This window comes from Muntiacus reevesi, chromosome 15 (genome assembly GCF_963930625.1).
Source record: "Muntiacus reevesi chromosome 15, mMunRee1.1, whole genome shotgun sequence".
In the NCBI taxonomy this organism is placed as follows: domain Eukaryota; kingdom Metazoa; phylum Chordata; class Mammalia; order Artiodactyla; family Cervidae; genus Muntiacus; species Muntiacus reevesi.
In genome coordinates this window covers 38,774,179-38,802,031 of record NC_089263.1, presented here as the reverse complement: position 1 = coordinate 38,802,031, position 27,853 = coordinate 38,774,179, and the positions used below count along the sequence as shown (strand labels likewise).

General features: G+C 38.9%; 1 protein-coding gene across 3 annotated transcripts in view; it reads right to left on the bottom strand.

The window, feature by feature from the left end:
- Window positions 1–10,667, bottom strand: part of G2E3 (G2/M-phase specific E3 ubiquitin protein ligase) — a 62,126-nt gene extending 51,459 nt beyond the window's left edge. For all 3 annotated transcript variants that reach the window (XM_065906288.1, XM_065906289.1, XM_065906290.1), the window contains exon 1: window positions 10,541–10,667. In XM_065906288.1, the coding sequence (XP_065762360.1) occupies window positions 10,541–10,611 (71 nt within the window). In that variant the 5' untranslated portion in view covers window positions 10,612–10,667. The remainder of the gene's footprint in view (window positions 1–10,540) is intronic.
- Between the last annotated feature and the right edge of the window lie 17,186 nt (window positions 10,668–27,853).

Sequence of the window (27,853 nt, the reverse complement as noted above, 5' to 3'; positions counted from 1 at the left end):
AATGCACAATAATTGTCATCTTTTCACCCTGCTCCACTCTTTCAATTATTTTCACTTTTGTTTCCATCATTATTGCTTTGTGTATAGTACCAGCTTAGCAGTACTTAGCAGTACCAGCTACATCTCTACTGCTTTAACACTCCAGACATCCTGGGCTTGAAATAAACATACTGTATTCTATACGTTCAGTTCAGTCGCTCAGTCATGTAAGAGTCTTTGCAACCCCATGGACTGCAGCATGCCAGGCCTCCCTGTCCATTACCAACTCCCAGAGTTTACTCAAGCTCATGGTCATCCAGTCAGCGAGGCCATCCAACCATCTCATTCTCTGTCGTCCCCTTCTCCTCCTGCCTTCAATCTTTCCTAGCATCAGGGTCTTTTCTAATGAGTCAGTTCTTCGCATCAGGTAGCCAAAGTATTAGAGTTTCAGCTGCAGCATCAGTCCTTCTAATGAACATTCAGGACTGATTTCCTTTAGGATGGACTGGCTGGATCTCCTGGCAGTCGAAGGGACTCTCAAGAGACTTCTCCAACACCACAGTTCAAAAGCATCAATTCTTTGGCACTCAGTTTTCTTTATAATCCAACTCTCACATCTATACATGACTACTGGAAAAACCAAAGCTTTGACTAGATGGATCTTTGTTGGCAAAGTAACGTCTCTGCTTTTTAATATGCCGTCTAGGTTGGTCAATGGAGAAGGCAATGGCAACCCACTCCAGTACTCTTGTCTGGAGAATCCCAGGAACGGAGGAGCCTGGTAGGCTGCAGTCCGTGGGGTCGTGAAGAGTTGGACACGACTGAGCAACTTCACTTTCACTTTTCACTTTCATGCATTGGAGAAGGAAATGGCAACCCACTCCAGTGTTCTTGCCTGGAGAATCCCAGGGACGGGGGACCCTGGTAGGCTGCAGTCCATGGGGTCGCACAGAGTCAGACATGACTGAAGCGACTTAGCAGCAGCAGCTAGGCTGGTCATAACTTTTCTTCCAAGGAGCAAGCATCTTTTAATTTCATGGCTACAGTCACCATCTGCAGTGATTTTGGAGCCCCCAAAAATAAAGTCTGTCACTGTTTCCACAGTTTCCCCATCTACTGCCATGAAGTGATGGGACCAGATGCCATGATCTCAGTTTTCTGAACTGTGAGTACATTACTGTACAGTAAAATAGTATACCTTTTTCAACAAAGATTGTATAGTCAAAGCTATGGTTTTTCCAGTAGTCATGTACGGATGTGAGAGCTAGACCATAAAGAAGGCTGAGTGCTGAATAATTGATGCTTTACAATTGTGGTGCAGGAGAAGATTCTTGAGACTCCCTTGGACTGCGAGGAGATCAAATCAGTCAATCCTAAAGAGATCAGTCCTGAATTTTCATTGGAAGTACTAATGCTGAAGCTGAAGCTCCAATACTCTGGCCACCTACTTGATGGGAAGAACCGACACACTAGAAAAGACCTTGATGCTGGGAAAGACTGAAGGTAAAAGAAGACAATGGCAGAGGATGAGTGGTTAAATAGCATCACTGACTCAATGGACATGAATCGGAGCAAACTCTGGGAGATAGTGAAGGACAGAGGAGCCTGCAGTCCATGGAGTCGAAAAGAGTTGGATAGACCTAGCAACTGAACAACAACAAAAACTATACAAAAGCACAACCATTTGCAGAGGATGCACACATGTGACAACGTATGCCACACACATAATGTGTGACTGGACATGCAAACACACATTCCAATCTTTGAAAATTCACAACTTGAAACTTTATACATAGGGGACTTATTGCAGACAGGACAAAGATGAGGAAAGACCTCTAAAAGCTTAAAAATATCTGAACAGAAACTTTGAAAACTAAAAAACAAAGAGGAGAAAAACCGAGATGAAACAAAACAAAAATAAAAAGAGAATATCCAAGGACTGTGAGATAAGCACAGAAAGCATAACAAAACGTTCTTGGACCACCAGAAGAAGAGAGAAAGTGACAGCAGTAACATTTGAAACAATAACAAAGTAGTGTCAGACACCAGACAATAGATCCAGGAAGTTTCAGAAAACCACGCAGGATAACTGCCAAAAAACCACACCTACACATATTATTTCAAACTATAGAAAATTAAAGATAAAGAATAAAAATCCTGAAAAAAGTCACAGGGGAAAATAATCTTACCTAATAGATAAACAAGAGTAGGAATTACATCCAATTTCTCCTCAGAAACTATGCAAGTAAAAAGAGAGAGGAGTAATATTTAAAGGAGAAATATTTCAAGTATTGGGGGGCAGGAAGGGAGGGGGGAAAAAGACTAGAATTCTGTATCCTGTGAAATTTCTTTAGAAATTAAAGAGAAATAAAGATTTTCTTAATCAAAAGAAAAGATTTTAATCAAAATCAAAAGATTTTCTTAATCAAAAATTGATGGAATATGTTGCCAGTAGACCTGCCTTTCAAGGTATGTTATGAGAAGCTCTTGAGAGAGAAGGAAAACGATATAGGTCAGAAATTCATATCTATATAAGGAAAAGAAGTTTTCAGAATAAGTAAAAATAAAATGAAAACTTCCATATGCTCAATTTTTAAAAAAATTTAAAAAAAAAGAGTGGAGCTAAATATAGGAACAAAGAACAAGGGAAACAAATAGAAAACAGTAACAAATATGGCAGAAATTAATTCATCCATATTAATAATCATTTTGTATGCCAATGGTCTAAATGCACCAACCAGAAGACAGATTTGTCACAGTATATCAAAAAATAAGACCTAAGTATGTTATCTCAAGATACCTATTTTAAACATAGATTAAAAGCAAATGGATGTAGGGATTTCCCTCAAGTTCTGTGGTTAAGAATCCGCTCTTCCACTGCAGGGAGCATGGATTTGATCCCTGGCCAGGGAACTAAACTCTCAAGAACCATGCGGCATTGAAAAAACAAACAAACATACATACATACATATATATATAGCATTACTATGAACAGGCTTCCCTGGTGACTCAGAGGTTAAAGCGTTTGCCTGCAATGCGGGAGACCTGGGTTCGATCCCTGAGTCGGGAAGATCCCCTGGAGAAGAAAATGGCACCCACTCCAGTATTCTTGTCTGGAGAATCCCATGGACGGAGGAGCCTGGTAGGCTACAGTCCACGAGGTCGCAGAGTCGGACACGACTGAGCGATTTCACTTCACTTCACGAACAACTCTGGGGTTCCCAGCTGGCGCTAGTGATAAAGAACCCACCTGCCAATGCAGGAGATGCATATTCGAACCCTGGGTCAAGAAGATTCCCTGAAAAAGGGAATGGCAACCCACTCCAATAGTCCAGTATTCTTGCCTGGAGAACTCCATGGACAGAGGAGCCTGGCAGACTACAGTCCATGGGGTCACAAAGAGTCGGACACAACTGAGCGACTAACACACACATCAACAACTCTATGGCCATAAATTTGATAATGTGTATGAAAGTGAAAGTTGCTCAGTTGTGTCTGACTTTTTGTGACCACATGGACTCCATGGAATTCTCTAGGCCAGAATACTGGAGTGGGTAGTCTTTCCCTTCTCCAGGAGATCTTCCCAACCCAGGGATTGAACTTAGGTCTCCTGTACTGCATGTGGATTCTTTACCAGCTAAGCCACAAGGGAAGCCCAAGAATACTGAAGTGGGTAGCCTATCCCTCCTTCAGAGGATCATCCCAACCCAGGAGTCGAACAGGTGTCTCCTGAATTGCAGGCAATTTCTTTACCAACTGAGCTATCAGAGAAGCCCCATAAAACAGACCATTTCTTTGAGAGACACAAATTTTGCTGAAACACAATAAAAAATAAACAATCTGAATATAACTGTATTCAAGAAACAGAAACAATAATTAGTAACCTTTCAAAACAGAAAGCACCAGGCCCAGACAGGTTCACTGTAAAATTCTATCAAACACTTAAGGAGAAATTATACCAATTCTCTACAGTATCTTTAGAAGACAGAAGGAGAGGGACTACTTCCAATTTACTCCATTAGGCCAGCATTTACCTAATACCAAAAAAAAAAAGACAATGACATCACAAAGAAAAAAAAAAACCTCATGAATATAGATGCCACAATAAAATATAAGTAAATAAAATCAAACAATGTATAAAAAGAATGATATACCACAGCCAAGCAGGATTTACCTCCATTATGCAGTCATGCATCTTGGTATTTACCCAAAGGAGATAAAAATTTATGTCCACAACAAAACTTTCACAGAGATATTTACAGCTTGGAAGCAGCTAAGATGTCCTTCAGTAGATGAACAGATAAACTATGGTACACCTAGGCAACGGAATATTACTCAATGATAATCGCTGGGAGAAATATCAACAACCTCAAATACGCAGATGATACCACTCTAATGGGAGAAAGTGAAGAGGAACTAAAGAGCCTCTTGATGAAGGTGAAAAAGGAAAGTAAAAAGGTGGCTTAAAAGTCAACATTCAAAAACTAAGAACATGACATTTGGTCCCATCACTTCATTGCAAACGCAAAGGGAAAAAGTGGGAGCAGTGTCAGATTTTCTTTTCTTGGGCTCCAAAAACTGCAGATGGTGACTGCAAGTCATGAAATTAAAAGACCCTTGGATCCTTGGAAGGAAAGCTATGACAAACCTAGACGGTGTATTAAAAAGCAAAGACATCACCTTGACGACGAAGGCCCACAGAATCAAAGCTGTGGCATTTTCAGTAGTCACGTATAGACCTGAGAGTTGGACCATAAAGAAGACTGAGTGCTGAAGAATTGATGCTTTCGAACTGTGGTCCTGGAGAAGACTCTTGATAGTCCCTTGGACTGCAAGAAGATCAAACCAGTCAATCCTAAAGGAAATCAACCCTGAATACTCATTGGAAGGACTGATGCTAAAACTGAAGCTCTAATACTTTGGCCACTTGATGCAAAGAGCTGACTCATTGGAAAAGACCCTGATGCTGGGAAAAACTGAAGGCAAGAGGAGGAGGCGGCGGCGGCAGAGGTTGAGATGATTAGATAGGATTACCAACTCAGTGGACATGAATGTGAGCAAATGCTGGGAGATAATGAAGGACAGGGAAGCCAGGAGTGCTGCAGTCCATGGGGTCTCAAAGAGTTGGCCATGACTTAGCAACTGAACACCAACAACAAAGGTGGAATAGTTGATAAAGAATCCAGCTGCCAATGTAGGAGACACAAGAGACATGGGTTTGATCCACAGGTTGGGAAGATCCCCAGAGTACAAAATGGCAGCCCACTCCAGTATTCTTGCCTGAAAAATTCTATGGACAGAGGAGCCTGGCGGGCTACAGTCCATGGGGTTGTAAAGAGCTAGATATGATTGAGTAAGCAGGCACAGAATGTATAACATCAAGTTGTGGGTGTTGGGTAGTCACTAAGTTCCCAACCCAGGGATGGAGTCCACACCTTCTGCACTGGCAGGTGGGTTATTTATCACTGAGTCACCATGGAAGGAAAGAAATTCTTAACTGGGTTCTTGCCCTAGTGAGAATTGTGGAATTATGTGTGATTTAGAGCAGGACTCAATTTCTTTATGGGAATCTTAATACCTTGCAGAGTCATAAGATCTAAAGAAACTGTTAAGCTATATAAACTGTAAAGCACTATATAATCCTGAAGTATCCTTATGACTAAGATTATGGGACAGACTTGAAAAACAAAAACATCTGACCATGCCCAGCATGATGATCAATAAATATTTACTAAATGAATAAAAGTATTTTACTTTAGAATCATTGCAAAGGAAGTTATAGGAAAAATGGATCAAAAAAACTGACCGTGAGATATTCTTCAATGAAAAACTCCACACCAGTTTTAAACCAATTCCACAGTGAATAAGTCCCAAATATTTCAAAACTACAAAGCCTACTACTAGTATGAAGACCATTCATTTGTAAGAGAAATTTCAACAGCAGCATTCCAGCAAAATAGATAAATTAGAAAATCTGAGAGCAAAAAAAATTTGTAAGAATGTTTGATATTAGGCTACTGGAAGCACAATAGAAAAGGCGAGGCATAAAAAATACAAAACCCAGGCAAGACTTAGTATTTAGTTTGGGTTTAAGTTAACCCTCTACATTAAGCTTACATTCTAAGAGAAAAATCCATCAGTGCTTCCCTCAGTAATTTTAATATTCTTTTGTGGCTCAGCTGGTAAAGAATCCGCCTGCAATGTGGGAGACCTGGGTTCGATCCCTGGGCTGGGAAGATCCCCTGGAGAAGGGAAAGGCTACCCACTCCAGTATTCTGGCCTGGAGAATTCCATGGACTGTATAGTCCATAGGGTCACACAGCCACAACTGAGTGACTTTCACTTTCACTTGACAAACAAAATACCAATTAACATGGACACTGGCATTATTTTTTAAGGTAGCTGAAGTTTCCCTTTGTATACAAACACATCATCACATGGAGTGAACTACAGACTTTATCTTGTGTCAATGTAAGTTCATCAATTATAACAAATGTACCACTCTAAAGGGAAATGTTTATCATGGTAGAGACTATGCATGTGTGGGGAAGGGGGTACATGGGAAATCTCTATCATTTTCCCCTCAATTTTGCTGTGAACTAAAACTGCTCTTTGGCTTTCCTAGGTGGCTGAGTGGTAAAGAATCCCCCTGCCAATGCAAGAGACACAGGTTCGATCCTTGGGTCAGGAAGATCCCCTGCAGGAGGAACAGACTCTAATATTCTTGCCTGGGAAATCCCATAGACAGGGGAACCTGGAAGGCTACAGACCATGGGGTTGCAAAAGAGTCAGATATGATTTAGCAAATAAACAACAAAATTGCTCTTACAAAAATAGTCTTTAAAAAGGAAAAGCAATTAAGTTATAAGTTTATATTGACTTACTTCACAGCTAGGCCTCTGGGAATAGGTTTTCCTTCCCTCCTTCTCTATATACTGGCTCTCTGTGTCCATTGTTCATGTTTCTTCATCATTTCATTGTCATCTCAGAATTTAACAACCTTTTCACCTTGCTTCTCAACAGTCTCTGGATATCCCAATTCCAAAATTCAAGAAATGATGTGAATGGTCTAGCTGCATCAGACATTCAGCTCTGATTCAAATAACTACTTTGGCTGGAGAAGGTATGTGGGATGAGAGTATATTAGGATAATATGCTCTTAAGTCCAAACCTTTACTCTCTGGTCATCAGAATGATGTGCCTATAACATTGACAGGTTTCTAAAGAAAAGGCTGTGGGCAGTGAAGTCAGGTAACAGTCTTACCTGTTTAAACCGAAAAGGAAAGGCCAACTTTTCTGTTTTTAATTTCCCAATATCCTCTTAATTTAGAACTGAATTAATGTAGAAATGACCATTTCTGTACAAATGAGGCTAATTCTCTGTTATAAAGTTAGTTTTTAAATTACACTTAAAATATATCTTATAATAAAAAAAATCCTGCAGGAAGGAAATTAAATGCAAAAAAAAAAAACCCACCTTTTTTTTAAAAGTTACTAAATCTTTTGCCTCAGTTTTTTCACCTTAATATAGGGATAATAATAAAATGGCTATAAAGGTTAAAAGAGCTATGTATAAAGCACTCAGAGTTCTGTGAATATTAGCAAATATTGCTCTTAAAGAAATTTTTAAAAATCTTAATTTTTTCCCCACATAAAATGTCTTCTGATTCTACAACCTCAAAACTTATTTTTCCATAGTTGTGTAATTTACAAAGTATATGATATCACTAAAATCTCTACCACAGATACACAGAATTATATTGTCATCTTTCAATTTTTAACTTTTTCAGCTTAATAAGATACAATGTGTTAAAATTTTTTAAATAAGCAGCACTCCCTGAACATACAGTTTCAGACTATAAAGATACTGTTCTGAACCTAGAAGTGCAGATAAAAAGACAAAAGAGGACAAGAACTATTTTTTTTACAACTAAACCATGCACTGACGGCTTCCCAGGTGGCTCACTGATAAAGACTCTGCCTGCCAGTGCAGGAGATGCAAGAGTACTGAGTTTGATCCCTGGGTTGGGAAGATGCCCAGAGTAAGAAATGGTAACCCACTCCAGTATTCTTGCCTGGAAAATCCCAAGGAGAGACTTTGCAATCCATGGGATTGCAAAGAGTCAGACACAATTGAGCGCACTAGCACACACACAAACTGCACTGAGGAAGAAGCACTTCACTGGGTAAGTCTAGGAAGGTACCTGAAACCTACTGGGTCAAATTTTAAGGAGAAATAAAAAAGGTCAATGACTAACTGCACAAATATGATAGAAGAGATCTGGAGTATTGTGGTAATATCACAGACTATCACAGGATGGAAAAGAATGGCAGAAAATTATGAGGATAATCCTTAAAAAGAGGTTGGAACCAGACTGAGGTTTCTGGGGGAAAAAAAAAAGCTAAGAAATTTGAAATATAAGTGGTAGATGATGGGAAGTCATCAGAAATTTTTTAAAGAGCAACATTTGGAAGGAGAGATTGCAGACAGAGGCAGGAAGCATTACAATAAATCAATCAGTAAGAAGTATAAAATTTCTAACAAAATCTAGTTTTTGTCCTAGTTTGAACATTTTACTAGCAGTGTGAGAACAAATTGCTAAAACCCTTGTAGGCTCAGTTTTCTTATCTGAAAATAATAGTAAATATTACAATGCTATTTTGAAGATTAACGACATAATGTACATACAATGCTTAGAGTAACTCAATATTATAGGAGATACATGTATCATTCACTATGTACCACACACTATTCTAAGATTTTAATGTGTACTAATTCATTTGATTCTCACAATAGTCCTACCAGATAGATATTGCTATTATCTCCACTATAATTGAGGGAATTTAAGCACTGAAAGGTTAAGGAACTAACTGCCTTAGGGTCAGACAGCTACCAAGTCACAAGAACAGAAATCAAATGCAAGCAATCTGGCTCCACTTTCATGATCTTAACCAACATATTACAATGCTTCTCTAAGAGAGAACAAGTCAGTGTTTTTAAAATATTCACAAAAACTTCTAACCTTCAAATTAAATTTACACAACACTATCCTCCAGATTTATGGGATTATAATCTCTGAGATTTGAAATACAGGAATCAGCACTTAACAAATCCTTCAAGGTAATGTGTACACAATAAAAATTGAAATTCACTGATTCAGGTAGATACAGCAAAAAAACAAAGAAGAGAGTCCAGGTAACGAAAAGGAACAGAAAATGTAGAGATGAATTCTACAGGGGAAATTATCATTTGCTGGTAGCTTATAATAAGTAGAATCATAAGCTCTGAATTAAGCAAACCTTAACAAAGTATAGCTAATGTCTTGTTGCAGTCCTACATAAAACGTTTAAATTTTAATGACCATAACTACTGAATATTTACATTCATTTTTCCTGGCTAATAATGAAACAAAAGTTCATTAGCAGGGATGGGAGAGTAGGAGTAGCCAGCACTGGACAAAGGGAAATTTATTCTTAATATTATTAAGTCCTACTTTTTAAAAGAAACTTATACATTTACATGGTATGATACCCTGATGTTTAAATCTCAGAAGCAGCATAAAATATCTGATCCTATAAAGCAACACAAAATTAGTCTGACAGTTTTCAACAAGCCAAGATATAAGATTTCTACACATTTAAAGGCTTACTTATAGTTTGCACGTAGGGTACACATTTAAACTATTCCAGAAGGCATGACTTTGTTGGGAGGTTAGATAGAATTTGATTTTTGAGGTAGTCGGTCATTAAAAATAAGTAAAACAAAAACCCAAAACAAAACCTGATGTCAGAAAATTTAGTACTTTCGAAATGACTCCACAACAAACCTAATCGGCCAATGAATGACGGGGATGAAAAGGCAGGTCTGTGGAACTAAACCTTATCCCTATTGTTAGCAAACTAACACCCTTGTGACTCACCACTGTTACTATATAGCCAATTTAAATTTGCAAGAGTCTCGGATTTTTGCGGTGCACGAAAAATGTCAACCATTGAAAGGAAAATATGCAGGTTTTGAATACAAAGGATACTCAGATTTCAATTTAAATCCCCACCAGGTATTTCAAAGACTGCCAATTCCCTGAGGTCCACTGTAAGAAGACTACTCCTTTTAGAAGGAACTCGGAGCCACGTAGAACATTTCTTCATTCTAAACCTGCTCCCAGCCTTCCACCTTTAATAAAGGAAGATTCTTTTGCGTATGTTAATACTTTAGCAATAACTACTGCTGAAGCTTCAGTAATCGAACCTACTTGGTGGAAATACTGAACTGCAATTACCAGAAAGTCGACAGTTTAAACAGTTTCGGGGGCGGTCGGGCCTCCGAATCCCCAATACTCTAGAGCTGCGGTGCGTGAGCCATCTGTTTGGAGCGCTGACCCGGGAGAGGCTCCCCCTGCGCCAACTTCCCAAAGCCCTCACATCCGGCCCCACCACAGGACACCCCAAAAGCTCTATGAGGCCCCTGCTGTACTGTCCGGTCTCCAGACCCCTGACCCATCCGACGGCCCTGCTTCTCTCCCTGGACTATTCCATTTCTTGCTGTTCCACGTCCACTCACCAAGGCGCGCTGGGCAGAAGTTCCAGAGAGGCCGTGTCACTTTTCCCTTCCCGCGCTGCGGCACAAGCCATCCGCGAGCTGCTACAGCAAACGGCCGGCACAATTCAAATTCTCCCACTTCCGCCCGCGACCCGGAAGGAAGGCTCACCCCCGCCCCGTGAAGGGCGGGGCCCGCGGTGACGCGGAAGTCGCGGAAGGACGAGGCGGATCCCTGTTTTAATACCTCGCGTTGACTTTCCTGCTCTTTTCGCTTCAGTTTCTTTTGCATCTCCCAGCTTAGGAGAAGTGAAGGAGCGGGGTTGGTATTTCTGCCCGGTGGCTAGTGAGTGTTCTCTCGTTTCTGAAGTGGATTGAGACGTGCTGAAGTCTCTTCCCTTCAAGAAAGTGAAGAGACTCAGTCGTGTCCGACTCGTTGCGATCCCGTGGACTGGCTCTTCCATCCACGGGATTCTCCAGGCAAGAATACTGGAGTGGGTTGCCGTTTCCGTCTCCAGGGTATCTTCCCGACCCAGGGATTGAACCTGGGTCTCCCGCATTGTAGGCAGATTCTATCGTCTGAGCCCCCGGTTAATCTGCCTTTTTTCACCTTTCCTTTGAAGGAAAGAACTAACCGAGTGAGCCCCGTTGTTTACTCCTCGCCTCGCGTACGCACCAGCTGCAACCAGAAGTGAAAAAACAAACCCTCCACGTCCTTAGCACGTAATTTCTCTAGGTCTTCTGAGGCTTGCCTCGGCACCGTCAGGACTTCTTTCCACACTCAGTTTGAGGAAGACAAAAAGCCGATTAGAGGGAGAGAGAGAGAGAATACATAGAAGATTTTTAAAATAAGACTATATAGGCAGGTTTTTTTTAATGTTTGTCCCCTGAGTTTTTGTTAATCACTCCTTCTTTAGGATGCTTAATGAGTACTTCAGTTTCTTCCACCAAAATGTTGACAGTTATCTACCAGCAACCCTGCCATCAGTCCAATGAGACTAATTTCTCATCAGCAGTGGAGAGTCCCTTAAAGTCACTGACAAATTTTTCTCATAATTTTTCTGATAAATTTTTCTCATAGGACTAGTCAGGTTTAATGTATAAATTGTCTAGGGTTAGCGTTTACTGGGAGAATGCAATGGCAACCCACTCCAGTGTTCTTGCCTGGAGACTCCCAGGGACGGTGGAGCCTGATGGACTGCCGTCTATGGGATCGCACAGAGTTGGACACGACTGAAGCGACTTAGCAGCAGCAGCAGCTGCAGCAGCAGCAGCGTTTACTGAATGGAATATCAAATTATTTGCATATTTAAACTGTTAATCCCTCCCCCCTCCCCCCAGAGTGAATGTAGGTGAATTTGAATACAATCACTATTCAAGTAATGCTATAGCATTTCATGAACAAAGAAGATCTGCAATATGTACCGACTATTTCAGGAAGCCAGAGTAAATCCAGACTTAATAACTTTTTAAAGAAAAATTTCACTACAGGACATATTTTAATCTAACAAAACCGGTCACTGGACTGGATATTCTGATGCTAATAAATTTTTTAAATTAACTGAAATATATTGATGTGAATATTGTGCTGCCACACAACCCCAAAACTAATTTTCCATTCTTGGATTGGCAAAAATTAAAATGATTTACAACATCCAGTACTAGGAGGGTGTAGTAGTAAAATGTACATACGGATCTACTAGGAGCATACACTCCTACAACTCTTGGGAAATAACTCTTTGACCAACACTTCTCAACATTGGAGTTCTATAGAAATATACTGAAGCTCCAATACTTTGGCCACCTGATGCGAAGAGCTGACTCACTGGACATGAATGTGAGCAAATCCAGGAAATAGTGGAGGACAAGGAAGCCTGGCATGCTGCAATCCCTCTTGTTGCAAACAGTCGTATATGACTTGGCGACTGATAACAACAATAGAAAAATACATGCTAATGCTTTTGAAGCACTTCAAATAAAAAACAACTGTCTATCAGGAGGTAGGTGATTGAATAGGTTAGGATACAGTGTACAGTGGAAGTCACTCAGTCGTGTCCAACTCTTTGCGACTCCATGGACTGCAGCACGCCAGGCCTCCATGTCCATCACCAACTCCCAGAGTCTACCCAAACTCACGTCCATTGAATCGGTGATGCCATCCAACCATCTCATCCTCTGTCGTCCTCTTCTTCTCCTGCCTTCAATCTTTCCCAGAATCAGGGTCTTTTCTAATGAGTCAGTTCTTCGTATCAGGTGGCCAAAGTACTGGAGTTTCAGCTTCAGCATCAGTCCTTCCAATGAATATTCAGCACTGATTTCCTTTAGGATGAACTGGTTGGATCTCCTTGCAGTCCAAGGGACTTTTAAGCGTCTTCTCCAACACCACAGTTCAAAAGCATCAATTCTTCAGGGCTCAGCTTTCTTTATAGTACAGCTCTCACATCCATACATGACTACTGGAAAAACCATAGCTTTGACTAGATGGACCTTTGTCAGCAAAGGAATGTCTCTGCTTTTTAATATACCCTAGGTTGGTCATAATGTTTCTTCCAAGGAGCAAGTGTCTTTTAATTTCATGACTGCAGTCATGAAATCACTACTAACCATCTGTAGTGATTTTTGAGCCCCCTAACATAAAGTCTGTCACTGTTTCCACTGTTTCCCCATCTATTTGCCATGAAGTGATGGGACCAGATGCCATGATCTTAGTTTTCTGAATGTTGAGCTTTAAACCAACTTTTTCACTCTCCTCTTCAACTTTCATCAAGAGGCTCTTTAGTTCTTCTTCTCTATCTGCCAAAAAGGTGGTGTCATTGGCATATTTGAGGTTATTGCTATTTCTCCTGGCAATCTTGATTCCAGCTTTTGCTTCCTCCAGCCCAACATTTCTCATGATGTTCTCCGCATTTAAGTTAAATAAGTAGGGTGACAATATATAGCCTTGACGTACTTCTTTCCCTGTTTGGAGCCAGTCTGTTGTTCCATGTCCAGTTCTAACTGTTGCTTCCTGACCTACATACAGATTTCTCAGGAGGCAGGTCAGGTGGTCTGGTATTTCCATCTCTTGAAGAATTTTCTACAGTTTTTTGTGATCCACACAGACAAAGGCTTTGGTGTTGTCAATAAAGTAGAAATAGATGTTTTTCTGGAACTCTCTTACTTTTTTGATGAGCCAATGGATGTTGGCAATTTGATCTCTGGTTCCTCTGCCTTTACTAAATCCAGCTTGAACATCTGAAAGTTCACAGTTCATGTACTTGTTGAAGCCTGGCTTGGAGAATTGTGAGCATTACTTTACTAGCATGTGAGATGAGTGCAATTGTGCAGAAGTTGAACATTCTTTGGCATTGCCTCTCTTTGGGATTGGAATGAAAACTGACCTTTTCCAGTGCTGTGGCCACTGCTGAGTTTTCCAAATTTTCTCGCTTATTGAGTGCAGCACTTAACAGCATCATCTTTTAGGATTTGAAATAGCTCAACTGAAATTCCATCACCTCCACTAGCTTTGTTTGTAGTGATGCTTCCTAAGGCCCACTTGACTTCACATTCCAGGATGTCTGGCCCTAGGTGAGTGATCATACCATTGTGATTATCTGGGTCATGAAGATCTTTTTTGTATAGTTCTTCTGTGTATTCTTGCCACCTCTTCTTAATACCTTCTGCTTCTGTTAGGTGCATACCATTTTTGCCCTTTATTGTGCTCATCTTTGCATGAAATGTTCCCTTGGTATCTCTAATTTTCTTGAAGAGATCTCTAGTCTTTCCCATTCTGTTGTTTTCCTCTCTTTGTATTTTTCATTGAGGAAGGCTTTCTTATCTCTCCTTGCTATTCTTTGGAACTCTGCATTCAAATGGATATACAGTTTATGGGATTCTCCAGGCCAGAATACTGGAGTGGGTAGCCTTTCCCATCTCCAGGGGATCTTCCCAATCCAGGGATAGAACTCAGGTCTTCCACATTGCAGGTGGATTCTTTACCAGCTGAGCCACAAATATGTCCCTACTATTAAGCAGACTTCTACTACTATTAAGCAACAAAGCTCTGTTGCTTTGCCCCCTAAACTGCTGCCTCCAAAGTTAGGACTGTCGAACTCCCAAAGACACAAACAAAAAGAATGCTATTATTTAGTTATAAAAGCAGCAATATTTGGTTATATAATAATCCTGATAGACTTGTCCCTGCATCATTTCACTAATTCTTATATTACCACTTCCCTGTATCAATACACATTGTTGGACTAAAGTATCCTTTATAGCAGCTCATTCCTCCCCTGGGGTAGTCATAGTGAAGTTCTGCTCACCTTTTTTGTCTTTTACATGGGGCAGGTTTTATAATCCTTATATCCTACCCACACTTGAAACAAATATTTGAATCATATTTTTGGCAGACCCTGGTCTCCCCTTCTTATACCAAGATAGATCCCTGCATGTCTGTTCATCTTAAAGATAAATTTCTAGTTTTTTGCCCTTAAAGCACTCCTTATCAATTCCTATCAATAGTACTCAAGGTCACCTCATCTATCTGCTCCCCTAACTAGTGATCATCTCTGATATCTTGGGACAAAACTTACTATATTAAGTTTCCTGCTACTCAGAACCCTAGCAGAGTCTCATAATGAGAAATACACTTTTAAAAGGGACCATTCAAAAAGTCTAAATAGAGGGCTATTCATATTCTCATAATAAGATACTTGACCTAGCAATGGAGTGTGGGTGTCTGTTAGGGGTAGTAAGGGGACCAGGGAGAAGGCTGTTGATAGATGTTCAGAAAGTAAGAAAATGTGTAAAAACACTTTTATGTTTCCCAATTTTTCTTTCACACTTCTTTCTTCAACATCATTTATTATATCATTATAGACTTGACTCTAATGTCAGCACACTGCCTTACAGAAAAGTATTTCTGGAGATTATGCAACAGGAGAAACAAATAGCTCCCTACTTCCACTCAACTTGTATCCCTTACATGCCACATTTTTTGTCTTCCATTGATTAGCTTACTATGGGCAATGATGTTAAAACAAAAGACAGGGGAAAAAATAATAGATAGGCAAAATGTCATTTCTCCTTTTAGGAACTCTAGTATACAGTCCGTTTAGTCTCTCTTCAGCAATTCTTTAGACCACCATTGCCCAATACAAATGTTAGCCATATATAGTTTTCAATTTTTTAGTAGTCATATTTTTAAAAAATCAAAAGAGGACTTCCCTGATGGCTCAGTGGTTAAGAATCCACCTGCCAATGCAAGGGACATGGTTTTGATCCCTGGCCTGGGAAGATTCCACAAGCTGCAGGGCAGCTAAGTCCACTTGCCACAACTGCTGAGCTTGAGCTCCAGAGCCTGTGCTATGCAACAAGAAAAGCCACCACAGTGAGAAGCCCCCCATCACTGCAACTGGAGAGTAGCCCCCATGGCCACAGCTAGAGAAAGTCCATGTGCAGCAACAAAGACCTGGCACAGACAAAAGTTACAAATAATAAAATTTTAAAAATAAAAGAAATAGGTGAAGTTAATTGAAGTAATAATTTTACTTAACCCAATATATCTAAAATATTAAATATTTGATACTAAATATTTATGATAATATTAAATAAAACCATTAAATATCTACCATTAAATATATATTAAATAAATTTTAAATTAAATAAATATCATTAAATATTATACTTTTATTTAACCCAATATATCTAACATGTCTCAATAATCTATTCCACTGCTTTCATGGAATAGATTATTGAGACATTTTACATTTTTTATACTGTCTTTTATATATATTTTACATTTATAGCACATCTCAATTTGTACTAACCACATTTCTAGTGTTCATTAGTTACATATAGCTAATGGCTATCATAATGGCCAGCACAATTGAAAATATGTCACAATTATTCCTCCTAAGAATACAGGCTACCATGGAACTCTATTCCCAAAATCCTTTTTCACCAACTTTTAACAAACATTTGAAAGCATGAAGTAGAAATATCTTTTCTCCAAATTTGTGTAACTGTTCCTACTCTATCATGATATCATTGCTTCCATATTTAATGCCTCAGATTTGTTTTTTACACTTTCTCCTTTAATGAATTTTTTTCTTACCCTCTCTATTCTCATTCTCCTTGTCTATTCCATAGGCTTTTTTTTCTATCTATCTCAGCAATATTTGAATACTTTGGAATATATTCAACACCTATATATTAACATCTATTTAACATAGATTATATTTAATATACTTAACATCTACCATGGCATTAGTGCTACAGAGTTTTCATCCTACAGTTGCAAAACAAATTAGTCCATTTAATTGATCACCTCTTGTGTACAGGTCATAATGAGAATACCATACAAAATAAACATGTGACCATTATTAGTGTATGACTCCATGATCAGGAAATATTTGTCAAGCATCTTTTATGCTATCACCAGTGTTAATACATTTCTGATTGGAGTTTTCACAGTGTATACTAAAATGTTCCATATATTAGTTTCCCTGACCAGACTTTTTACATCAATTTTGAACTTGAATCAAAATAGATTTTAAGAAAAGTAAGCTGTTGTTTGCTACCAAACATAATTCTTTCTCTCAGTGTCTCATTCAGATGAATGTTTTGATCTAAAATTTTAATCTAACCCTGGTTGAGTGTCTTTTAAGTCAAACACACCACCTCGTGGCAGCAGGAAGCACCACCCAAAATAGCAATTTCAGATCTCTTGTTTCAGGGTTGTTTAGGTAATAGGTAGGTTTATTAACAGCAGTTACTTGGAATGATACTGTTCCTGCTGGGTAACTACATGATTTTTAGAAAAAAGGGCTCAAAGATTGCTTGTAGGCAATATGAAACATGGTGTTCCAATATAGTTCTAAGATATATTATGTTTGGGCTTCCCAGGTGATGGTAGTGGTAAAGAATCTGCCTGCCAATGCAGGAGACATGGCTTCAATCCCTGAGTCAGGAAAATTTCCTGGAGGGGGAAATGGCAACCCATTCCAGTATTCTTCCCTGAATCTCATGGACAGTAGAGTCTGGCAGGCTACAGTCCCTAGGGTCGCAAAGAGTCAGATATGACTGAGCAACTGAGAACGCCATGTTTATGTTATTTTTCCTCCTCTCCAGGTTGGTGTTTCAAACAAATGATTGTCTGGATTGCTTTTCTTACTTACTGTCTTTTGGCCTGGAGTGTTTATACAGAAATCAAAGCCTCTTTCCAGTTAAGTGTGTGTGTGCTGAGTTGCTTCAGTTGTGTCCAACTCTTTGTGACCCCATGGACTGTAGCCTGCCAGCCTCCTCTGATTCATAGAAATGAAAACCTCTTTCCAGTTAAGAGTAACTCCAAATGCAGGCATACACATTGGTAATATCACCCAGAATAAATCAGTCATGAAAAACATGTTTGAAGTGAATCTTAAAAATTCTTGAATACAATTGCAGGCAATCAAAACTGTTTTCAGTTTATTTTGTGTACTTTGATTTTTTTAATCCTTTCCAGAATACTCCAGGAAAGCGACTTCTCAAGTAAATTGATAAAGCGACTTAGTTACAATGAGCCCAATTCTCACCTGTATATCTTGATGAAGATGGAAGATCAAACTCTCACAAATGTCCAGGGCATAATGAGACAAGTGCTCAGGGCTGGTGCACTGGGAAGACCCAGAGGGATGGGATGGGGAGGGAGGTGAGAGGGGGGATGGGGATGGGGAACACATGCAAATCCATGACTGATTCATGTCAATGTATGGCAAAAAATCACTACAATTTTGTAAAGTAATTAGCCTCCACTTAATAAAAATAAATGGAAAAAAAAAAAAAAAAGGGAGTCCAGGGCATAGAATTACCACTTAGGAAGCAGGCATTGCTTAAAGATTGGCTTAGACCTTTATGGCTGTTCTTTAGGGAAAATTCTTCAAGGGCACCAAAGAGTATAAGAGTATAATAAAGCCTGAACTTTAGATCTAGACAGGCTGTGACTTAAGTGCTAGCACTATTATTTACAAGCTAAGTATGAAGCATCCAACCCAATTCTCTGAGCATCAGTATTGATTTTAAAAAAGGCAAATCATAATCACTCCCTCACGGGTTTGTTGTGAACTTTATTTTTTTAATTTTTATTGGAATATAGTTGAGTTACAATGTTGTGTTACTTTTAGGTGTATAGCACAGTGATTTGGTTATACATATATATACACATACATATACACGGGGCTTTCCTGGTGGCTCAGACAGTGAAGAGTCTGCCTGCAATGTGGGAGACTGGGCTTCGGTACCTGGGTCAGGAAGATCCCCTAGAGAAGGGAGTGGCTACGCACTCCAGTACATTCCTTATAGGTTATTACAAAATATGGAGTATAGTTCCCTGTGCTTTACTGTAGGTCCTTGTTTATTATCAATTTTATATATAGTGTGTATATTTTAATCCCAAACTTCTAGTGTATCTCCTCTCTTTCCCGTTTGGTAACCTGTGTTCTATGTCTGTCTGTTTCTGTTTTATAAATAATTTTATTTGTATCATATTTTAGATTCCACATATAAGCAATGTCATATGATATTTGTCTTTCTCTGTCTGACTTACTTCACTGTAGGGCCATCCATGTTGCTGCAAATGGCATTATTTCATTCTTTTTTATGGCTGAGGAATGCTGTGAACTTTAAATCAGAGGATATTTTTAATGGTAATTATAATTAGGCAAAACTTACAGTCAACATCCTCTTCCTTCTCCTCTTGGTAATGTGTGGCATTCCATGTCCATTTCCTTTAGGCTGATGGTCCACTTTAGAATCAATCAGGACTCTCCTCCTAAGTGGATTTTAGCCTGGCTCCTTTCTTCTTCCCTTCAGTGCCTACAATAAACTCCTCAGTGACTCACTCTCTACTTTCCATCTTAGTTAACCTCTAAATTTTACCCATGTTAGCATACAGCGCTAAAAGAGATTGAAAGTGTTAGTCGCTCAGTCATTCCTACTCTTTGCAACTCCAAGGACTGTAGCCAGGCTCCCCTGTCCATGGAATTCTCCAGACATGAATACTGGAGTGGATAGCCATTCCCTTATCCATAGGATGTTTCTGACTCAAGGATTGAACCCGGGTCTCCTGCACTGCAGGAGGATTCTTTACTGTCTGAGCACAAGGACTTCCCAGGTGGTACTAGTGGTAAGGAAGCCACCTGCAATGCAGGAAACACGGGTTCAGTCTTTGGATTTGGAAGATTCCCCTGGAGTAGGAAATGGCTACCCACTCCAGTAATCTTGCCTGGAAAATCTCACAGACAGCAGAGCCTGGCAGGCTGCAGTCTATGAGGTTGCAGTCAGACACAGCTGAGCACACACACACACACACGAGATCAGCTTTAACAAGCTCTCTGTAGCTCAAATAGATAGTGAGAATTTGGGGGAGTCAGATGTTATGTTTGCTATCTGACTCTTCCTCTTTCTCTTTTCACCAATTTCAGTTTGCAACTCTAGTATCCCAGAAGTGGCTTATATCTTCTTTGGTATTTGTGTAGTAATAGATATTAAATTTCAGTACATGGACAGTAATCATCAGTCAATTAAGTTCAGTCGCTCAGTCATGTCCGACTCTTTGTGACCCTATGGACTGCAGCACGCCAGGCTTCCCTGTCCATCACCAACTCCCGGAGCTTACTCAAACTCATGTTCATCAAGTCGGTGATGCCATCCAACCATCTCATCCTCTTCGTCCCCTTCTCCTTCCACTTTCAATCTTTCTCAGCATCAGGGTCTTTTCAAACGAGTCAGTTCTTCAAATCAAGTGGCCCCAAAGTATTGGAGTTTTAGCTTCAGCATCAGTCCTTCCAATGAATAGTCAGGACTGATATCCTTTAGGATGGACTGAGTGGATCTCCATGCAGTCCAAGGGACTCTCAAGAATCTTCTCCAACATCACAGTTCAAAAGCATCAATTCTTTGGCTCTCAGCTTTCTTTATAAATAACAATCAGATTTTCTATAAATATAAACCAATGAAAGGAAATTAGAAGTGTGAAAGGGAACTAAATTCAACACTTCCTACATTCCAAATGCTGTGCTGCTGCTGCTACTGCTAAGTCGCTTCAGTCGTGTCCGACTCTGTGCGACCCCATAGACGGCAGCCCACCAGGCTCCCCCGTCCCTGGGATTCTCCAGGCAAGAACGCTGGAGTGGGTTGCCATTTCCTTCTCCAATGCATGAAAGTGAAAAAGTGAGAGTGAAGTCGCTCAGTTGTGTCCGACTCTTAGCGGCCGCATGAACTGCAGCCCACCAGGCTCCCCCGTCCCTGGGATTCTCCAGGCAAGAGTACTGGAGTGGGTTGCCATTGCCTTCTCCAAATGCTGTGCTAAAACTACTCAAAAGTTGATTTACTTAATCTTGACTAATGGTTGATGAAACAAGATTTAATTTGATTAAGTAATTTGCCCAAGGCCACAGTAAGTAAGAAACTGATATTTTAACCCCATAGCCTTTGTATAGAAGGCCTTCTCTTTCCCATCACAATATTTTAATTCATATATCTTGTATAGTTCTATTTTAATTTTTTTGAGAACTGTCCATACTATTTTCCATATGGGCTGCACCAATTTATGTTCCCACCAACAGTGTATGCAAGTTCCATTTTCTACACATCCTCACCAACCTATATTATTTGTGGTCTTTTTGACGATAGCTATGACAGATATGAGGTGATAACTCTTTGTGGTTTTGATTTGCACATCCCTGATCATTAGAGATGTATATCTTTGCATGTGCCTATTGGACATTTGTATGCCTTCTCTGTCTATTCAGGTCTTCTGACCATTTTTAAATTGGGTTGTTTCATTTTTTTTTTTAATTGAGTTGTATGAGCTGTTTATATATTTTGGACATTAACCCTTTATTGGTCATATCATATGCAAAAATTTCCCCCCATTCCATATATAGATTGTCTTTTTATTTGCTTCCTTTGCTGTTCCAAAGTTTTAAAGTTTAATTAGGTCCCATTTGTTTATTTTCATTTTTATTTTGTTTGCCTTAAGAGGCAGACCCAAAAATATTGCTATGATTTATCAGAGTGTTCTTCCTACATTTTCTTCGAGGGATTTTATGGTTTCCAGTGTTAACATTTACGTCTTGAATCCATTTTGAGTTCATATTTGTATATAGTGTGAGAAAATGTTCTTTTTTGATTCTTTTACATTAGCTATCCAGTTTTCTTAGCACCACTTACTGAAGAGGCTGTATTTTCCCACTCTATAGTCTTGCTCTCTTTGTTGTAGATTAACTGACCATAAGAATGTGGGCTTATTTCTAGGCTTTCTATCCTGTTGCACTTATATATGTGTCTGTTTGGTGTCAGTACCATACTGTTTTGATTACTATAGCCTTCTAGTCTAGTTTGAAGTCAGGAATCAAGATACCTCTAGTTCTGGTCTTCTTTTCTCAAGATTGCTTTGGCTATATTCAGGTTTTTTTGTCTTCCCATACAAACTTTAGAATTATTTGTTTCTACTTCTGTGAAAAATCCCATTGGTATCTTGATAGGGATTGTACTGAATCTGTAGATTGTCTTGGATGTTAAACTACCCTAACATTATTGTATTACTATCAATTTCTCCCTTTATGTCTATTAATATTTGCTTTATGCATCTAAGTGCTCCTATGTTGGCTGCATATACATTTATGCCATTTATTTCTGGTGTGTTTTTTGGTTTTCCAAATGCCATAAATATCTGAGTTCCCTGTTGTTTTTGTTTTGTTTTAGTGTAATTATTTATTGATAACACGCTGGTTTTGCAGCATCATTGCACACATTACAGACAACACATACAAACTCTACATCTCAGATAAATGCATGATCAGTGCTTGACGCCCACTTCTCATCAAGAATCAAAAGACTACAATTAAATCAAGAGAATAGATCTCATTCCCAATGTGAAGATGCCACAGGTTTTTTTTACTTCCTTGATTATTTTTATAATATTTAGGATTTCAGAGATATCTATATGCATGTAAGCACAACATTCTTGCTTTAAAACAGCACTTGTTTTCCCTTGAGAAGCTCGTATCGTATCTGTGTGGACCCTATTCTGAAGTACTGCCTGTTCAGTTTTATGAACCTCTCAAGAAAGGAGTTCAGTAACCCAGACGGCATTGTCTAACACTTCTGCTGCTCTCCAAATCATAGCATGTGAAATCCTCCCAACTTTCTGGGCCTTTGGTAATCATGTATTCAAAAGAACCGAAAAGAAAAGAAAGCAGTTCAGAATTCCTCTTGATTAGGTAGGGTTTGGATCTCAAATTAAACCTAATTTTTTTCTGCTCATTTAATTATCTAAAGACTCCTTTCTCCAATGGGTAGTATTGATGTCTAAAATGGGTACCAAATGATATCTGACATCATTTTACCAAGGTACAATGTCTGCCCATTTATTAGGTAAGAGCCAGTAGGCTTCTGAACCACAAACCCTATACCAGCCATTAAGGGCCACTTGATGGTCTGTTTTCTGCCAAAATACCCAGTTGTTGTTGTTGTTCAGTCACCCAGTTGTGTCTGACTCTGCGACCCCATGGACTGCAGCACATTAAGTCTGTGTCCCTAATCATCTCCCAAAGTTTGCTCAAGTTCATGTCCATTGCATCTATGATGCCATCCAGCCATCTCATCCTCTGACACCCTCTTCTCCTTCTGCCTTCAAATTTTCCAAGCATCAGGGACTTTTCCAATGAGTTGGCTGTTCGTATCAGGTGACCAAAACACTGGAGCTTCAGCTTCAGCATCAGTCCCTCCAATGAGTATTCAGGGTTGATTTCCTTTTAAGATCGGCTGGTTTGATCTCCTTGCTGCCCAAGGGACTCTCAGGAGTCTTCTCCAGCAACAGTTTGTAGGCATCAATTCTCTGGTGTTCTGCCTTCTTTATGGCCCATACATGACTACTGGGAAGATCATAGCCTTGACTATACAGATCTTTGCTAGCAGAATGATATCTCTGCTTTTCAACACACTGTCTAGGTTTGTCACAGTTTTTCTGTCAAGAAGCAATCATTTTCTCATTTCATTCTGCAGTCACCATTCTCAGTGATTTGAGAGCCCAAGAAGAGAAAACTTGCTGCTTCCACCATTTTCCCTTCTATTTGCCAGGAAGTAATGGGGCTGGATGCCATGATCTTAGATTTTTTAATATTTAGTTTTAAGCTGGCTTTTTCCACTCTCCTCCTTCACCCTCATCAAGAGGTTCTTTAGCTCCTCTTCACTTTCTACCATTAGAGTGGTATTATCTATACATCTGAAGTTGTTGATGTTTATCCTGCCTATCTATAATTCCAGCTTGTAGCTCACCCAACTCAGCATTTCTCATGATGTGCTCAGTGTATAGATTAAATAAACAGGGTGACAATAGACAGCTCTGTTGTACTTCTTTCTCAATTCTGAACCAATCAGTTGTTCCATAAGGTGTTCTAACTGTTGCTTCTTGATCCACATACAGGTTTCTCAGGAGACAGGTAAGATGGTCTGGTATTCCCATCTTTTTAAAAGCTTTAAAATATATAGAGGAGTTGTCAAATAGTTTGGTAACATTTTGGCATCACCCATGGTCTTGTACCAGGTAATGTTATTTGTAGCACTGAGATGCTGAGATAGATCTAAAGCAAAAGAGAAGTAATATGCTCTTTGCTCCTTACAGCTGTTTGAAATTCTTTTCTTGTAAACCATTGATTACAAAAGCTAACTCCTATGAAAGTAATTAATTATTGTTTCAGAAAAGATATAAAAATCCATTCCTATCATAAGGATGATCTGATGGGAGATTTTAGATTCATGGATGTCTGGCCTATTATATTGTTTACCATGTAAATATTCACATAATGATTGAGTCCAGTTGCCCAGGAAACCAACTGATTCATTACAATAAATTTGTGCCAAGAAAAGCTGAGTGTCTTGCAAAGGAAAATGTATACAAATTGAAGAGTCAGGAAGACTGTATGCTTTAGTCAATTCATAAGTAAATTGCAGCCAGGTGTTAGATTCATACCACATGTGTTAGTATCATACCACATGTTCATGTGTTAGAATCTAAAAGCACAAAAAATAATATTAAGAAGAAGGGCTTTAAAGAAAAATAAAAGACATTTAGATAGAAAATAAGGAAGTAAAACTTTGTTTGCAGATGACATGACTGACATGATTGCCTAAAATTCTGAAGGCATCTACAAACAAGCAACTAGAATTAATACATGAACTTAATAAGATTTTTGCATATATAATTAGTACACAAAAGTGAGTTGTAGTTTTATACACTAGCAATGAATAATTAGAAATTAAGAGTTACAAAACTAGCTAGGTTAGGCAATGTTTCAGCACCAAAACACAAGTGATAAAAGAAAAATTTGATAAACTGAACTTCATTATTAAAAACATTTGCACTTCAAAGAACACCACAAGAAAGGTAAAAGACAAACCCACAAACTAGAAGAAAATATTTATAAATCATGTAACTTGATAAGGGACTTATATCCAGAATATATTTAGAATTTATAGCAAAAAGACATGAAGATAGGAGCCCAACTAAAAGATGGGCAAAAGATGTTAATGAACAGTTCTCCAAAGAAGATACACAAATTGTCAATAAGCAGATGAAAGAATGCTCAATATCATTAGGCAGTAGGGAACTGCTGATGAAAACCACAAAAGATATCACAAGAATAAAGCCACTAGAATAGTGATACTCAAACAAACAAAAAAAAATTAGAAAATAACAAGCATTGACAAAGATGTGGAGAAATACGAACACTCATGCATTGCTGATGGGAATGTAAAATGGTGCAGTCTTTTTGGAAAAGGCTTTGGCAGTTTCCTACAGTGTTAAACATAGAGTTACCAACAAGTCTACTTCTAGGAATTTGAAAGAATATGAGAATTCTCATATTCTAGGAATTCTAGGAATATGAAAAATGAGATTATATGCTCACATAGAGACGTTTACACAAATGCTTATAGCAATATTATTCATAATAGCTAGAAAGTAAAAACAATCCAAATGTGCATCAACTGGTGAATGGATAAAAAAAAATTGGTATATCCACACAATACTATTTGGCAATTAAAAGGAATGAATCACTGATACATGTTGTAACATGGATAAGACTCAAAAAATGTTATCTTTAATGAAAGAAGGAAGATACAAAAGATCACATATTGTATGAATCTATTTATATGAAATGTCCAGAAGAAGCCAGTCTATAGATGCAGAAAAACATCACTGCAGATGTGCAGGAAAAATCACTGCATGGTGACTGCAACCATGAAATTAAAAGGCGACTGCTCCAGGGGAAAAAATCTACGACAAACCTAGACAGCATATTCAAAAGCAGAGACATCACTTTGCTAGCAAAGATCCATCTAGTCAAAGCCATGGTTTTTCCAGTAGTCATATGGATGTGAGAATTGGACTATAAAGAAGGCTGAGTGCCAAAGAATTGATGCTTTCAAACTGTGGTGCTGGAGAAGACTCTTGAGAGTCTCTTGGACAGCAAGGAGATCAAACCAGTCAATCTTAAAGGAAATCAATCCTGAATATTCATTGGAAGGACTGATGCTGAAGCTCCAGTACTTTGGCCACCTGATGCAAAAAGCTGGCTCATTGGAAAAGACCCTGATGCTGGGAAAGATTGAGGGCAGGAGAAGAAGGCAACAGAGGATGAGATGGTTGAATGGCATCATCGACTCAATGGACATGAATTTTTTTTTTATTTTATTTTATTTTTCCAGTGGGTTTTGTCATACATTGATATGAATCAGCCATAGAGTTACATGTATTCCCCATCCCGATCCCCCCTCCCCCCTCCCTCTCCACCCAACTCCTCTGGGTCTTTCCAGTGCACCAGGCCCAAGCACTTGACTCATGCATCCCACCTGGGCTGGTGATCTGTTTCACCATAGATAATATACATGCTGTTCTTTCGAAACATCCCACCCTCACCTTCTCCCACAGAGTTCAAAAGTCTGTTCTGTACTTCTGTGTCTCTTTTTCTGTTTTGCATATAGGGTTATCATTACCATCTTTCTAAATTCCATATATATGTGTTAGTATGCTGTAATGTTCTTTATCTTTCTGGCTTACTTCACTCTGTATAATAGGCTCCAGTTTCATCCATCTCATTAGAACTGATTCAAATGAATTCTTTTTAACGGCTGAATAATATTTCATGGTGTATATGTACCACAGCTTCCTTATCCATTCGTCTGCTGATGGGCATCTAGGTTGCTTCCATGTCCTGGCTATTATAAACAGTGCTGCGATGAACATTGGGGTGCACGTCTCTTTCAGATCTGGTTTCCTCAGTGTGTATGCCCAGAAGTGGTATTACTGGGTCATATGGCAGTTCTATTTCCAGTTTTTTAAGAAATCTTCACACTGTTTTCCATAGTGGCTGTACTAGTTTGCATTCCCACCAACAGTGTAAGAGGGTTCCCTTTTCTCCACACCCTCTCCAGCATTTATTGCTTGTAGACTTTTGGATAGCAGCCTGGACATGAATTTGAGCAAACTCTCAGTGATAATGAAGGATAAGGAAGCCAGGCATGCTGCAGTCCATGGGGTAGCAAGGAGTGAGACATAACTGAGCAACTGAACAACAACAACAAATAGAGACAGAAAGTGATTAGTGATCGCCTAAGGCTGTCAGGAGAGGGGTATTGACTGGCACAAGGTTTCTTTCTGGAGTCATCAAAATATCCTAAAATTAGATTGTGGTGATTTTTGTATAAATCCATAAATATAAGTGCCACTGCATCATAGTTCTAGCAAGGGTGAATTTTATGATATGTAAGTTATATCTCAATAAAGCTACTTTACAAATATTTTTTTATCTTTTGGATAATTTTATCTTTTGTATTTTTATCTTTTGGATAAATTTTATCTTTTTTTTTATCTTTTGGATATTTTATCTTTTGGATAAGAGTTTCCTAAAAAAACAAACCATGTCAATGAAGATGGAGGAATAAAGTTTTGTTAGTTAAGTCGGCAGAATAGTAAAGCCAAGTTTACGTGGACGGTAACTTATGAGTATATAAGGTTTCAACTTTTAAAGCCAATAAATATCTTTTAAAAATCACAAATGCATTAGATAGTTAAAACAACAGTGCAAGAATTAAAACACAGTATATGATAGAGAATGAATGGGTAGCTAGTCTAGATTAAACATTCAGAGAAGATTTTTATGAAAAGGTGATGTTAAACCAAATGATAAAGAGGAGCCAGCCTTATGAATATGGAAGTAGGAATGGGTGGAGGAATAGGGAGGGCATTCCAGCAAAGTCATTACAAGTGGGGGGCTCTTTGTTAGTCACTAAATGTCTCTAAAACCCTAAATTAAC